Below are 14818 nucleotides of genomic sequence, written 5' to 3'. Positions count from 1 at the left end.
TATGTAAGAGCCTAAATTGAATAGGGAAAGAGGGATGAGTTTGAAGTGACAGATGTGGGTTGAATCCAGGGCTCTGCCCCTTATCGGCTATAGAAAGTTAGTCAATTCTATCGTTGTGTCTTTCCGTATTTTATTATCTACTACTTCCAGAAGAGGGGCTCAGTTTTATTCAGCGACACATCTGTAGTTGCCTCCTACTCTTACGACAAATCTATGAAGGAAGCATTATGACCCCATTTAGAAATGAGAAACAATTCTATTCCTTAGTTTCTAGGAACGAAAGCCCAGACAAGGGAGCTTGAGTTTATTTTGTTACCACAAACTCCAGAGGATGCAAGAAGAAGTAAATTGTGCTGGAGTCCTAGATCCTATAAAGGAAAATTTCATTTTTTAAGAAGATTTTATTTATTTATTTATTTATTTATTTATTTATTTATTTATTTAGAGAAAGAGAGCATGAGCAGGGGGAGGGGCAGAGGGAGAGGGAGAGAATCCCAAGCAAACTCCCCACTGAGCGTGGAGCCAGATGTGGGGCTTGACCCTGAGACCCTGACCTGAGCTGAAATCGAGTCCGAGGCTTAACTGACTGAGCCACACAGGTGCCCCAAGGAAAAAAATTCATTTTTATGTACTAAACTTCATCAGGTATTTCTCTGCAGGAAAAACTGCATAAGAAAATCAAAAGAAAAAGGACAAACTGGGGCAAAGGGCTGACTTCCTAACTCCACAAAGAGGTCATTCAAATAAAAGACAAAACTAAGTTCCTTATTAGAATCTAAGGAGAGATGTGAGTGGGCAAATAACAGAGAAAGAAATACAAAAGCCCAATAAACATGCAAATATTAAAAACCCAATAAACCTGTAAAAAAGATGCCCCCATCGTCTTGCAATTCACAAAATGCTCCCATCTCCAGCTATGCGGTGACGATGGAAAAGTTCCATCTAACAGTATTGGAGAGACTTGGGGGAAAACTGCATTTTCACACCCACTTTGTTGAAGGGAAAGTTGGAGTGATCTTTCTGATGCATGTTGGCTAAGCTGGCTCTCCCAATTGTCTTTTGATCCAGCCACTCCTCTCCTATAAAGGCTTCCTACTGGTTCTCTCGCAATAAATAGATAGATAGATAGATAGATAGATAGATAGACAGACCGACCGACCGACCGGCCAAGCTGCAACTGGCAGGATGCCCATGACAAATGGCCCATGACGCCAAAAACTAAAAATAACCTAATGTCCATCTGTAGGAATGTCAGCTCCTCAAGGACAAGGCTATTTTCCTGGCCTGTGCATTGGTGCAGCCCAAGTGAAGCGTCTAGAATTGAACTTGACACATAAAAAAAATGAGCTCCATGAATGTTAGTGGATAATTGGAGGTGGTATACAATGAGTGTGCAGTCACACACACACACACACACACACAAATAGGTCGTTCTTGCTGCTATTGAAAGCTATCTGGATATATTAAGTGAGAAAAAAGCAAGAGGCCATATGCCACGTAGTGCATGGTTCTGTCTGTGTAAATAGAAAAATGTTACAGGTATGTAAACATTGAAGAAGGACAACAGGAAACCTTGGGGGAGGGGCTGAGGTTTAAAAAGATGAGAAAGTCTTATTTATTTGGGGGAACCGTTTGACATTTAAAAATTGAGTGACCCAGGCACCCCATTATCTGTACAATCAGTTGGGCATTCGACTCCTGATTTCGGCTCGAGTCATGATCTCAGGGTCGTGAGACTGAGCCTCACGTCAGGCTCCACACTCAGTGGGGAGTCTGCTTGAGATTCTCTCTCCCTCTGCCCGTCCCCCTGCTGGCACGTGCACACATGCTGTCAAATAAAATTTTTTAAAAAAATTGTACAGATATATTTATGACAGTTTCCCCCTCCTCCACGCACATGCATACCATGGGGCAGCAAGTATGAGCAGATCTAATGGAACCAGGCAGTTATAGAACAATTAGTGTTTGTCCCTCTCTAGGACCACCAGCCCATGTCTTTGCCTCTGTGTGGGCTAGCACGGCCAGCCTCACTGTGTTCATAACCGTGCAATTTTTACACCTCCATGGTAAAAAGAGTGGAGCGTCTTAGATGCCCCCCAGCTGGGTTCTGCCTCCTCATCTTCCCAGGGAAGAGCCATGCCCTGGCCCACTTGTGATGAGTTCAATTCACCTCTTCAACACGGGTGGGAAGGAAGCAGAGTCCCCGGGAAAGGAGTGTAGGTAGAGAGGCAATTGCTGTCAGCTCTGCCAATGCCTAGGTTCAAAGGGGGCAATGACATGGTCAGAGTCACAGCAGTGGGGCGAGCCTGTAGGCTGATCCAAAGCCTGCGTCCTTTCTGCAACCTGTCACTGAACTTCTGTTTCGACTTTCACTAACGGGGGAAAATACCTTCTACGGGATGAGTTGTCATGGATATTTCATGAGATATCTGTCAACAGCGCAGTTACTGTGCACACAGGACGTGCTCAGTAAATAGAAAGGGCTGTTACCCACATCAATATTATATTTTATTGGCAGGAGGAATACATTTGGATAAAGCAATGTTGATTATCTTTCTTTAAACTGTGATATCTCCCAGACCAATGGCTTTAACTGCAATGCCGTCTCTTCAAGTTCTCTAGATTGTTTTCTTTTTTAAAGATTTTATTTATTTATTTATTTGAGAGAAAGAGTGAGAGAGCACAAGCAGGGGAATAGAAGAGGGAGAAGCAGACTCCCCACTGAGCAGGGAGCTTGATGTGGGGCTCGATCCCAGGACCCTGGGATCATGACCTGAGCCGAAGGCAGACGCTTCACCGACTGAGCCACCCAGGTGCCCTATAGATTGTTTCTAATCTACACAAGTATAGGACTGGCATAAAATTTAATTCACTCAACAAATTTACTAAGCACCTCTTATGTGGCAAGAACTGAACTAGAAGCTGGGGATACAACAGTGAACAAGATTTACTCTTGAGAAGTTTCTAGAAAGGGTCAGCCTAAGATCAAGAAATCATGTAATTAACTGTAAGTTGTAGAAAGTCCTATATAAATGGGAGCAGAGATCCTGACTATTAGGGACATTTACTTATAATTTTTGTTTTTGAATAGATAACATAGTTACAACATACAAAATCCAAACGGTGCAGACAGGGATACGATGAAACTTAAGCCTTTTTCTCCAGAAGGAGCCACTGTTGCCAATCTCTTGGGCATCTTTCAGGGAGATGTCGTCACTTGTAAGGATATATGTATGTGCATGTATATTTCTTAAAAATTGTGGCAATCTATTCAGGAGATTCTCTACCCCTATAATCTACTGTATTGCCTATACCATAAATTAATTTATTTGTTTCTTATTAGTGGGTATTTAGATTTAATCTAATGAAAATAAATTACCTAATACTGAATTTCTGGAATAAATCTAACTTGGTCATGTTTGACTCTTCCTTTTATTATTATTATTATTATTATTATTATTATTATTATTATTTTCTAAAGAATATCATTTTTAAAAGATTTTATTTATTTATTTATTTGAGAGAGAGGGACAGGGGGGAAGGAAGGAGGAGAGAATTCCAAGCAGATTCCATGCTGAGTGCAGGGCCTGACTCAGGGGCTCCATCTCATGACCCTGAGATTATGACCTGAGCTGAAACCAAGAGTCGGATGCTTAACCGACTGAGTCACCCAGTCACCCCTATTTCTTTATTATTTTATTAGGTTTGGCTTGCTAATCATTTATTGAGGAATTTGTACTGATGTACCTAAGTGAGATTGGTCTGGTTTCTTTTATATATTCATGGAGAAGAGTATATACAATATATGTTTAACTTAAAGAGTACGAGTCACCTGTATGCCTCCACCTAGGATAAGGTATGAAGCACAATCCTTGGTTTTCATGGTAGTTTTACCACCTGTGCCTATATTCTCAAGCAGTATATTGCTTGATTTTGCTTGTTTGGGACATTTGTTAAAATAGAATCAAACCATATATATATTCTCATGTGCCTTGCTTTCTTTGAACAAGGCTTGTTTTGAGCTTAACCCATGCTGATGAGCATAATGGTGATTCATTCGCTTCCATAGCTGTGCACAGGATCGTGGTTGAATCAAACATCTTTGTTAAGTCTTCCTACCCAAGATTCGGCATGTATTTCTATTTCGTAAAGTCTTCTTTTGCGTCCTTCTGGCGTGTGTGAAAAACAGCATGGGTTCTGGGGTGTGGCTGTTCCAGCTTGAATCTCGGTTTGGCGTATACTAGTTATGTAGCAAGTTATTTGATCTCCCCATGCCTCAGTTTCCCCACCTATAAAACGAGAGCGAAAGTACCTGTTAACCTCCTGAGTTTGTTGAAAGGTTTCACGTGAATTCCTATATGAAAAGCACTGGAGACAGCGGCTGGTGCGTTGTAACTCTGTGTAACCGTCAGTGGTCTGACGACACCACCAGGCAACAGCCATCGTACTGTATTCTATTAAATGTATTAAACCTCTTGTGCTCGTCCCCCTCTACACATAAACGGGAGCAATGAAGTTGCTTGGTCACAGGAAATCCGTCTTTGTCCTTAGCCGGCTATGCGAAATTGTTTTCCAAGGTAGTTGTAACAGTTTACACTCCGACCCACAGAGCGTGAGAGTTGCCGTCACTCCACATCTTTGGACGAACTGCTGGCGGTTTCGGCAAAGTGCCTGTGCCGTTTTACATTCCCGCCAACAGTGGCTGAGGGTTCCAGTTTTCCCACTTCCTCACCGCCACTCGTTCTTGCCTGACGTTTTGATTGTAGCCATCCCGGTGGTCGTGACGTGGTATCTCAGTGCCGTTTTGATTTTCCTTGTTCGTCTCTTTTATTTAACTTTTTTTTACTGACGTGGAGTTGATACACACGGTTACATCAGTTCGGGCTGTACAGCAGCGTGATCGGACAGTTCTGCACGCTGCGCCGTGCTCACCCCACGTGTGGCTCCCAGCTGTCACCGCACAACACTGTCACAATACAATGCCTATATTCCCTTTGCAGTACCTTTCATCCCCATGACCGTACCTCCCACTCCCTGTCCCCCATTTTGCCCATCCCCTCATCCCCTCTCTTTGACCTCTCTTAATACACAGGTTCCCTGGCGCTTTTCTTGAAAAACAGTGTTGAAACTGGAGAATTTGTCCTGTAGAGTTTCCCAGTCTGGATTTAGGTGATCGTACCCTGCAGCGTTGCTTGAAGTGTTTCTCATTCTTTGTTACCCTTCAACTGGGAAGGTAGGTCTAGGTGTGTGCTCTTTAAGTTCGCTGAAATTAAATTGTCAATTCCTTAAGCTCCCTCATCATATCTCAAATGCGGAGGGGCCATGTGGGGCTAGGGGCTGCTAGAGAACGTGTCCATCATCTCCGAGCGTGCTACTGGAGCGTTGACCTAGGTGCTCTGTCGGACTCCGCTTTGTATGACATAAATCCTTTGAGATCTGCCTTAGGGCCCAGGCGGTGGTTTGGTCAGCTTTTGTAAATAGTCTCTGTGCTTTTGAAACAAACTGTATACTCTGTAATGTTTGGGTGCAGGGTTCTACCTGCGGAAGTTAATTGTGTTGTTCAGATTTCCTGTGTCCTATAGGTTTTTTATGATTTATTTATTTTGCGCCATTGTTTTCAGTCAGTTTCTGAGCAAGGTTAGTTAAGCTCTTCCTCTGTGGAACTATTTGAATAAACTACAGTTTAGTACATACACACAGTGGAGTATTTGGAACCGTAAAAAGAAAAGGGGAATGTTGTTAGCAACAAATTTGAGGTGATCCCCAGGAGATTTCTTAGTGAAAGACAAATTGGAAAAATAGAATGTAGAATTTGCAAACATATACATACGGAGGGAAACAAATCTACATGTGCTTGCTAATATTTAAGAAACAGTTTTAGCATTTGAATAATTTTTAAATGGTTACTTACAGAAGATAGAAGGGAATAGGGCCGAAGGGACAGTGATAGGAGCCAGTTCTTTGAATATGCCTTATTTTGTTCTAGGGAACCATATAAAAATGTTTATGTAATTATAGAATAAAATAAACCTTAAAAATCAATCTCCTCAAGTAAGGAAATAAACCTAAATAAATAAAACAAAGGAAATAAACCTAAATGTGTATCTGGTTGCTGATATTGCCACATAGAGATCAGTTATTTCAAGGGAGCTTAAAAACACAGAGATTTGCCTATACAACCCCGGAAAAGTTCACTCCAAAGACAGATAATTAAAAAACATTCAAACTGTTTTCAGTAATCATATTGGGGATAGTGTTAGTATTATTATGTTGGAGCTATGATGTGTGTATTATGGAAAAAAGCCAATGCCTAATTGATTGTGTTGTTGAACTGGCATTTTGGATAGGAGAAAGGGAAGTAATATAAGAAAGATAAGGTTAAGCACAAACCCCTTAGTTATGTATTTGAATTGATAGAATGAACTCATCATGCATTTTGAGATACTTTCTTGCTTCCTGTAAGATGGGGAGCAAGACAAAATGCCCACTCTCACCACTCATATTCAACACAATACTAGAAGTCCTAGCCAGAGCAATTGGGCAAGAAAAAAAAAAAAATAAAAGGCATCAGAATTGGAAAAGAGGAAGTAAAACTCTCTCTCTCTTTGCAGGTAGCATGATTTTACATATAGAAAACCCTAAAGACTCCATAAAAAAATTGTTAGATCTAATCAACAAACCCACTAAACTGGCAGGATACAAAATTGACATACAGAGATCAGTAGCATTTCTCTACACTCTCCATGAATTATCTGGAAAGGAACTAAAACAATCCCATAAAGAATACTTTCTCATTCTCTCTACTAAGAAGACAGAAACAATGACCAACCTAGTAGCAATGAGTATCCCTAAGGTCTGATTTCAGTACCTACCACTTTCCCACAAAGAAACCAGAGCTCATGAAAATATATAAGACAAACCTGAGACAACTCGGCATCCTGATAAGCAAGGAAGCTCTCGAAGACTGTTAAGGCCATGTCAAAAGGACACAAGAGTCATTTAATAGGTTCCCACTAGCCAAAAATGAGATACTCTGAGCATCAATAAGGATAATAATTGCGATGGGATGACACCCATTAAAACACTTAAGTCCATGAACTCAAAATGATATTGAAAACTGACGATCACCTTTGGAGGATGCAATGGAACCAACTCATTATTCTGAAAACTGATAGGCATTTATCCTGCTTTGCCTATTTAAACTGTACCTCAAGCCATCCAAATAGTTTATGTAAAGATCCCAGCTAATAAATGAAGAAGGAGCAGTAGACCTGGAATATTACCATTTTTTACAAACTCCTAAAACAAATGACCTGTGTGGGAACATTGACTTCTTAAAAGACAGCCAGAACTCCTGTGTCTTCTGCTGGAAGAATTCACTGCCTAGAAAGTCTTTTGGCCAGAACAAATCAGCCCTGTATCTGATCAAGCCCCTAGATTAAACTACCAATTTTTCAGGAAATGCAGGAGAAAGAGGAACACCTTAAATGAACTCAGAAGAATGCAATCAACAAAATCCAGAATGTGGACAAACTGTCCAGTTTCAAGTTGTGAGAAAATAAAGGGAGGGCAGGGGACCCTACTGAATAAGAAACTTGGGAGACACATCAACTAAATACAATATGTGGACCTTGTTAGGATCCTGATTTGAATAAGCCAACAGTAGAAAAAAAAGAAAAAAAAAAGAAACTTGAACATTGAGTATGATAATTAGGGAATTATTGGGGTGCCTGCATGGCTCAGTCAGTTGAGCATCCTTCTCTTGACTTTGGCTCAGTCATGATCTCAGGGTCATGGGATCAAGCCCTGCATCAGGCTCTGCGCCCAGTGGGGAGTCTGCTTGAGAGTCTCTCTCTCCCTTTGCTCCTCCCTCCTGAATGCGCGTTTTCTCTCTCTTTCTCTCTAAACTATATAAATCTTGAAAAAAATTAATTTGAAGTCCTTTATGTATGACAATGGTATTATGTACATGTATTTTGAAAGAATTCTGATCTTTCAGAGATACCTACTGAAATATTTATAAAGTTTGTGACTTTCTTGGAACGAACCCATTGTTGGGAGGAGAGGCGGGGCATAGCTGAAATAACCGAGGCCATAGGTTGGTATTTATTGATGCTGGGTAATGGGTACCTTGGCTTTGTTGTGCTTTTGATGCTTTACTTTTATGTGTAAGCATCTTTCATAATAAAAGCTATAACTGTATATATTTACAGGAAAAAACTAAAGAAATTATGAGGTAAAAGAATAATATTGGTGGTGCACGGGTAGGAGTATAAATGTGAAGGGAGAAGTCAACAAAGCCCAGGGCACGGGATTCGGGAAGATACGGAGGGGTTTGCCAACTCTCCTCTGCCCTGGGGCTTCTCACACTCTCTCCCACATGCCCACGGGTAACCTGGTAAGACTTTCCCCTTTAACCAGAAAAGCTTTGCTTTCTTTATTTTTACATATTGAGGTTTCTTATGACTTTCCTTGGAAAAAACGGTCCTGGAGCATAAAATGTCAAAAGCTACAACTCTAGGGCTTATCTTCTGCCCTTAAAAAAAAAATGGCCCCTTCTCATATTCCAAACTTCAGAGTAGTAGCCAGAACAGCTGGCAAAGTTGAACGTGCAAGAGTCGTGACTCACAGTCAAAGTGCTGTTCTCCCAATGGAAAAACCCTTTTCTGCATGCGCATGAGTCAGGACAAGCAGCCTTCAGCTGCAATAACAAGCAGCCCCAATTCTCAGAAGTTTGCCATAACAGGAATTTCCTTCTTGCTTACACAAAGCCTACTGTGGATTTTGATGATTCTTTTTTTTTTTTTTAAGAGAGGACGAGCAAGCAAGCATAGTAAGGGGTAGGGGGAGAGGGAGAGGGAGAATCCCAAGCAGCTTCCTCACTCGGCATGGAACCCAATGCGGGGCTTGATCTCATGACCCCGAGATCATGACCTGCACCGAAATCAAGAGTCAGACGCTTAACTGACTGAGCCCCCCAGGTGCTCCTGGGTCTTGATGATTAGAAGATCTCTCTTCCCTGTGATGACTCAGGAATCTAGGCTATATTGATTTTGTACCTCGTCCATTCAACCAGAGAAATTCTCAGTCACTGTGGCCTCAAAGGAGTCCAGATAACCCAATGGAGGAGCTGGCACAAACGTCCCTTCTACTCACAACCTGTTGGCCAGAAATAGTCATGTGAGTCCACCTAGCTGCAGGGGGAAATGTCGGGAAATGCATGGAATGTGTGGCAGGCATTTTGGTCTCTGTCACAGCATTTAGCCACCTTGATATGCATGGTGTCCCCTCCCCCCCACCCATACACACACTGGGTCAAGGGCTAGGTCGTGTAGAAGGTGATAGGGTCAGGTCACCACTGAGTATACGAGGCTTCCAAAATAATGCTCCTAGCGGGAGCATCTCTTTGAATCCCCCACCTGCGTATAAGTGAAGTATCTAAACCATGTGGGACAAACGGTGACTAGCTTGCTTTTGGCCATTGTCCCACCGGATGAAGTATGTGCAACAGGATTTCACATAAAATTCTAAATTTCTGACTTTTCTTGAATAATCGGAGGGCCCGGCAACACAGGCCGTGCATTCGCACCTGGTGTCACCTAGTGGAGCCAAGCAGTGGCTACCCAGCCTAGATGCCTATTCATTCCCTAGTCTAAGTGGGTCCCCAGCACCCAGCGGCTTGACTCAGTCCTAGTCCTTGGGGCGCCTGGGTGGCTCAGTCATTAAGCGTCTGCCTTCAGCCCAGGGCGTGATCCCGGCGTTCTGGGATCGAGTCCCACCTCAGGCTCTTCCGCTGGGAGCCTGCTTCTTCCTCTCCCACTCCCCCTGCTTGTGTTCCCTCTCTCGCTGGCTGTCTCTCTGTCACATAAATAAATAAAATCTTTAAAAAAAAAAAAAAATCCTAGTCCTTGCCCAGGACCCTGCAGGCAGCAGAGTCTGTGAGCCCTGATCTGGGGGTTTGCACAGCAGTATCTTCCTACAAAGTTGTATCACCCCAAAGATGTTCATTCTTAGGTGTCATAAAAATATCTCTCTTGAATTTCTTCTCTCTTATTTGGTCATTTCTGGGTTTAATCATCTCTTCACCATAAAATCCTTTAGTCCTCTTCTTTTTGTCAAAGCTGAACTAGCCCAATTTCTTTACCACCCTACCCCCTTCTGCCCCAATAGTCATCCCTTTGACGGTTCCGTCCGTCTTATTAGGATGCTCTAGTTTCCTCGTGCCCTTTTAAGATCTTTGGAAATGAACTAGATTAAAGGAACCCAGATATAGGGAATTGAAATGTCGCAGCAAACAAAAGCCCAGTCTGAAGTGGAGAGAGTGTGCTTTGGCCCTTGCAAGTCGAAATCACTGTCCCGTCCCTTAATCTTCAAGGTTTTGTCGAATCTTTTTGGGCTGCAAGTCACATAAAGCCCTAGGTACCGACCACAGAGCTCATTCTGCAAGCACACACCTACCTCTAGGACTGGGATAAGAAAGCTTTTACATTTCCACACCCACCACCTGCAGAGATCAGACTGTGGTGATACTTGTGGGCACAGCTCCAGACATGATTTCAGACTCCAGCCCACTCCCCGTTCAATAGGGGCTCGCCAACTACTAGCCGGCACATTTTTTTTTTTCGCTTTATTTTCTTGTTTCTAATAATCGTATTAGCAATACTAATGAGGATAGAAGCAAGAGCTTCTGGCGCTGTTCCAAGGGCTTTCCATGGTCTGTCCAAACCAACAACCCTGTGAAGGAGGTACAATTATGTTTCCATTTTATAGACATGAAACAGAGACAGGGGCTTGGAGAGGTAGACTTTCCCAAAGTTGTACCACCAGGAAGCAACAGAGGCGGGATTTAAACCCAGGCAGGCTCATGTTCCAGAGTGCTTGTGCGAAATCACGACGCTATACTGCCTCTCTTACACACACACACACACACACACACACACACACACACACACACACACACTTTAAGATGGGGATATGCAGAATCACTAAGATATTCTTTGATCTACATGCATTGTTTTCTTCCTTAGCAAGTGCTTGTTCTAGCTCTGGTTGACTAGTGTAGAGAGACACCTGGTGGCCATTCTGGTTTTCAAAACTTTATGCAAAATTTCAACTACATACAAAGTAAACAGAAGAGTTTATAATAAATCCCCCTTACACTCATCACCCAGCTTCAACAAGTATTACCCTTCTGCCATTCTGTTTCCACTTCTACCTCCACCCACTCTCTCTCCCCTCCCCACTTACTTCCTTTTTGTGGTCCTTTTTAAAATAAAATTTACATATGTGGAAATCTACAAAATCTTAACAAGGTATCTTGACAAATGGCCACACCCGTGTAACTCACAGCCCTACCAAGACAAAGAATGTTTCCATCACTCCCAAACTGTCCTTTGTCAGACCATCCCGCTAACCAGGCAACAATTGTTCTGATTTTTCACTGCAGATTAGTTTTGCTTCTAGAATCTAATATAAATGGAATCGTAGGGCATGCACTCCTTTGTGTTTGAGTTCTTTCACTCAGTATAATGTCTGTGAGAGTCATCCGTGTCGTGCGTACCGGTCATTTCTCTTTTAGCGCTGTACCCATTCTATTGTATAGACTCCACTCCATTCTCCAGTTGATGGAAATTTGGATTGTTTCCAGTTTGGGGCCATCATGAATCAAGTGGCTGTAAACCTTTATGTTCGAGTCTTTTTGCGACTATATGTTTACATTTCCCTTATGTAAATACTTAGGAAGGGGACTGCTGGATCAAAGGATGGAGGCATGGTTAACTTTATTAGAAACTGCCAGACCTTTCCCCAAAGTGATTCTATCATTTCGCATTCCTGCCAGCGATGTAGGAACGTTCCATCTGTTCCACATCCTCGCTCATGGTTGATGTTGTCAGTCTTTTTCATTTGAACTATTCTGGGGTTTATCTCACTGTGGTTCTAAGTCACATTTGCCTGATGACTAATGACATTGAGCATTTTCCCCACTTAGTTACTATTTGTCTATCTTCCACTGTGAAGTGTCCGTTCAAGTCTTCTGCCCAATTTTTACTGGGTTTGACTTTTAATTATTAAACCATAGGGGTCTTTTATCCTGGATACAAATCCTTTTCAGGTATATATTTTGTGAACACTTTCTGCCGGTCCCTGGCTTGCCTATTTGTTCTCTTAAAGGTGCCTTCTGGGAGATGTTTTATATTTGATGAAGTCAAATTTCTTATTTTTTTCTTTTATAGTTATTTCTTCCTGTGTCATAAGAAAACTACCTTCTTCTAGTTGCAGAGATATTCTCCTTGTCTTCTCCCTGAGGCCTTATAGATCACGCATCTACATTTAGGTCTAAGATTCATCCTAAGTTTATATATATACAAATAAAATGTTATAAAATAATATTATAACATATACATGTCTTTATAATTTATATCTTCATGTATTATGAAATAGGAATTGTTTATAAAGTTTATATACAATAGTTTTCTCTCTATAGTTTCATATATCAGCTTATACAGTATATGGATATATAAAAAGTTCTATATAGTTTTACATATATGTTTATACAGTATGTAAAAAGTTTTATATATATAGTTTTATATATCCGAGTTTATACAGTATATATATTAAAAAGTTCTATATAAAGTTTTACATATATAAGTTTATATAATATATAAATTAAATAATGAACACATATTTTGTAAGATATGTTACTAAAAGCGTTATCTTATAACATTTTATAATAAAAATACACAAATATATTATGGGGGGTGAAATGAAATTTATTTCATTACGATATCTAGTTATTCCTGTACTATTGTAAGGATTTTCCTTTTCTGCACTGAATTGTCTTGGATCTTTGTTAAAAGTCAATCCACACACGGTCTTGATTACTTCAAGGGAAGAAGCCCGAGTCCTCCGGCTTCGTTTTCCTTTTTCAAGGCTGTGCTCCAGCTGTCCTAGAGCCTCTGCATACCCAAAGATAGCAGGTGTCAATTTCCTGTCTCTCAGATCCAGATTCATCCTTCAGTCCCTGCTCTGTGATAACAAACTGGCCTCCTTCAGCATTTCTCCTGGAAGGGAGCATATTAATCTTTGTCACTAGAGGGCGCTGGAGGGACACTGCGATAGCCAGAGGTTTGTCTTCCTGGCTCTCTTTGCTGTTTTGCTTGTTCTTTTGGGCTGCGTAGCCACCTGCACACTGGGACGCGTGTGAGGGATATGCATCGACTGTGTGCCCAGAGCACAGTCCCTCGATGCCTTTGCAGCCTGGGCCAGGTGACCGCCTTGTGCTATCCTCCCAACACAGACCTCGCCCCCCGCCCCAGGCCACCTCCTACAGCCGTGGCCCCCACTCTCTCTGTACACCCTCCAGTCTCCAGCCTCAGCTTGCCTGAGACCTGGGGAGCTGTTTCCCACAGCCCTCCCGACTCAGGCAGTGCAGCCCCAGGTCTCCTGCCCAGTGCTGATCTGACTCCCTTTGCTTACCTGTGCCCAGGAGGGTCATTCTGCTGCCTGGTGACCATGGACAAGCTCTGCCCCCTAGTAATGCAGTGAGATTCTCCACCATCCAGTGGGCCTGCAACCACTCCTTTTCCAGGGAGCTCTGAAGCCCAGCCTTGGGGAGAGGACCCTCCAGGTTTGTCCTTCCTTAAGAACTCACTCCCCTGTAACAAGAAATTCCCATTCCAACCAAACTCCTCATCACTCATGTCAGAATTACATAGCCGGGGGCGTCTGGGTGGCTCAGTTGTTAAGCGTCTGCCTTCGGCTCAGGTCATGATCCCAGTGTTCTGGGAACGAGCCCTGCGTTGGGCTCCCCACTCAGCGGGAAGCCTGCTTCTCCCTCTTCCTCTCCCCCTGTTTGTGTTCCCTCTCTTGCTGCCTCTCTCTCTGTCAAATAAATAAAATCTTAAAAAAAAAAAAAAAAAGACACAGCCAGTTTGGGCAACTAATCCAATTGAGTAAGTGATGGTGAGGAAAGTGTGCTCTGGGGCCAGGCTGTCTAGGTTCGTGTCCTGGCTCTGCGTTTTGGCAGGACGAATACATGTTTTGTAATGTCTCTGTCCTCTGTTGCTGCATCTGTTAAATGGGCATGGTAATAGTGCTTGCTTCACAGGGTCAGAACGAGGGTTAAAGGAGATAATACAGGTCAAGTATTTAGCGTGGTACCTAACACGGGACCTGCCCAGCTCCCGTCAGCTGCGCTGTTGCTGTTAGTGCTTTTATTAGCATCCCCTTGCATCCCTAACCAGGTGGTCAGCTCTTAACGGAGAGCATAATCTGATCTCCGTGCTCTACTGTCCCCAGGGGTGGGTATCTGGCTATGTCCATATTACGTGAGCAACAGGAACTACAGAATAAGTGAGCTGCTGAGAATGTTCTGTTTGCTGCAGAAAGAAGAAGTGAGGAGGAGACACATTCGACTGCACATGGAAGGCGCGCTCACCGCCAGGGACAAGGTCGGGGTGCAGGATTTTGTGCTGTTGGACGCCTACACCAGCGAGTCTGCTTTTCTGGACAACCTTCGCAAGCGTTTCAGCGAGAACCTCATCTATGTAACGTAACCCGTTTCTTGCTGTTTTCCTAGACTGGTCGTTCCCCCACCCCACTCCACCCCGCCTGTCTTCATGGCCTTGATGATAGCCAACAACAGCCTTTAAAGGGACGGGGAAGGGACCACTGCCAGATGCAGGCCGATCCTTCGTGTTCGGCCTTTAGGGCTGCCAGTGACAGAGACCCAGTTTACACAGGCCTAACCCCCAAGACGGAATCTATCGATCTATACTTTGGGGACCAGAAATGGATCTAGGGTCTAGGGTGTTGAGTC

The 14818-nt window shown here is 42.9% G+C and overlaps 1 protein-coding gene across 1 annotated transcript in view; it reads left to right on the top strand.

Moving 5' to 3' along the window:
• The window catches only part of MYO1H (myosin IH), a 132968-nt gene that overhangs the window by 73405 nt on the left and 44745 nt on the right, over positions 1–14818 (top strand). The window contains exon 3 of the mRNA XM_040619414.1: positions 14385–14546. Coding sequence (XP_040475348.1) covers positions 14421–14546 — 126 coding nt within the window. The 5' untranslated portion in view covers positions 14385–14420. The remainder of the gene's footprint in view (positions 1–14384; positions 14547–14818) is intronic.

The sequence above is a fragment of the Ursus maritimus genome, unplaced genomic scaffold (assembly GCF_017311325.1).
Source record: "Ursus maritimus isolate PB19 unplaced genomic scaffold, ASM1731132v1 scaffold_33, whole genome shotgun sequence".
NCBI lineage: Eukaryota > Metazoa > Chordata > Mammalia > Carnivora > Ursidae > Ursus > Ursus maritimus.
Note: the sequence above shows the minus strand (reverse complement) of the source record. Positions and strands in the feature narration are given on the sequence as shown.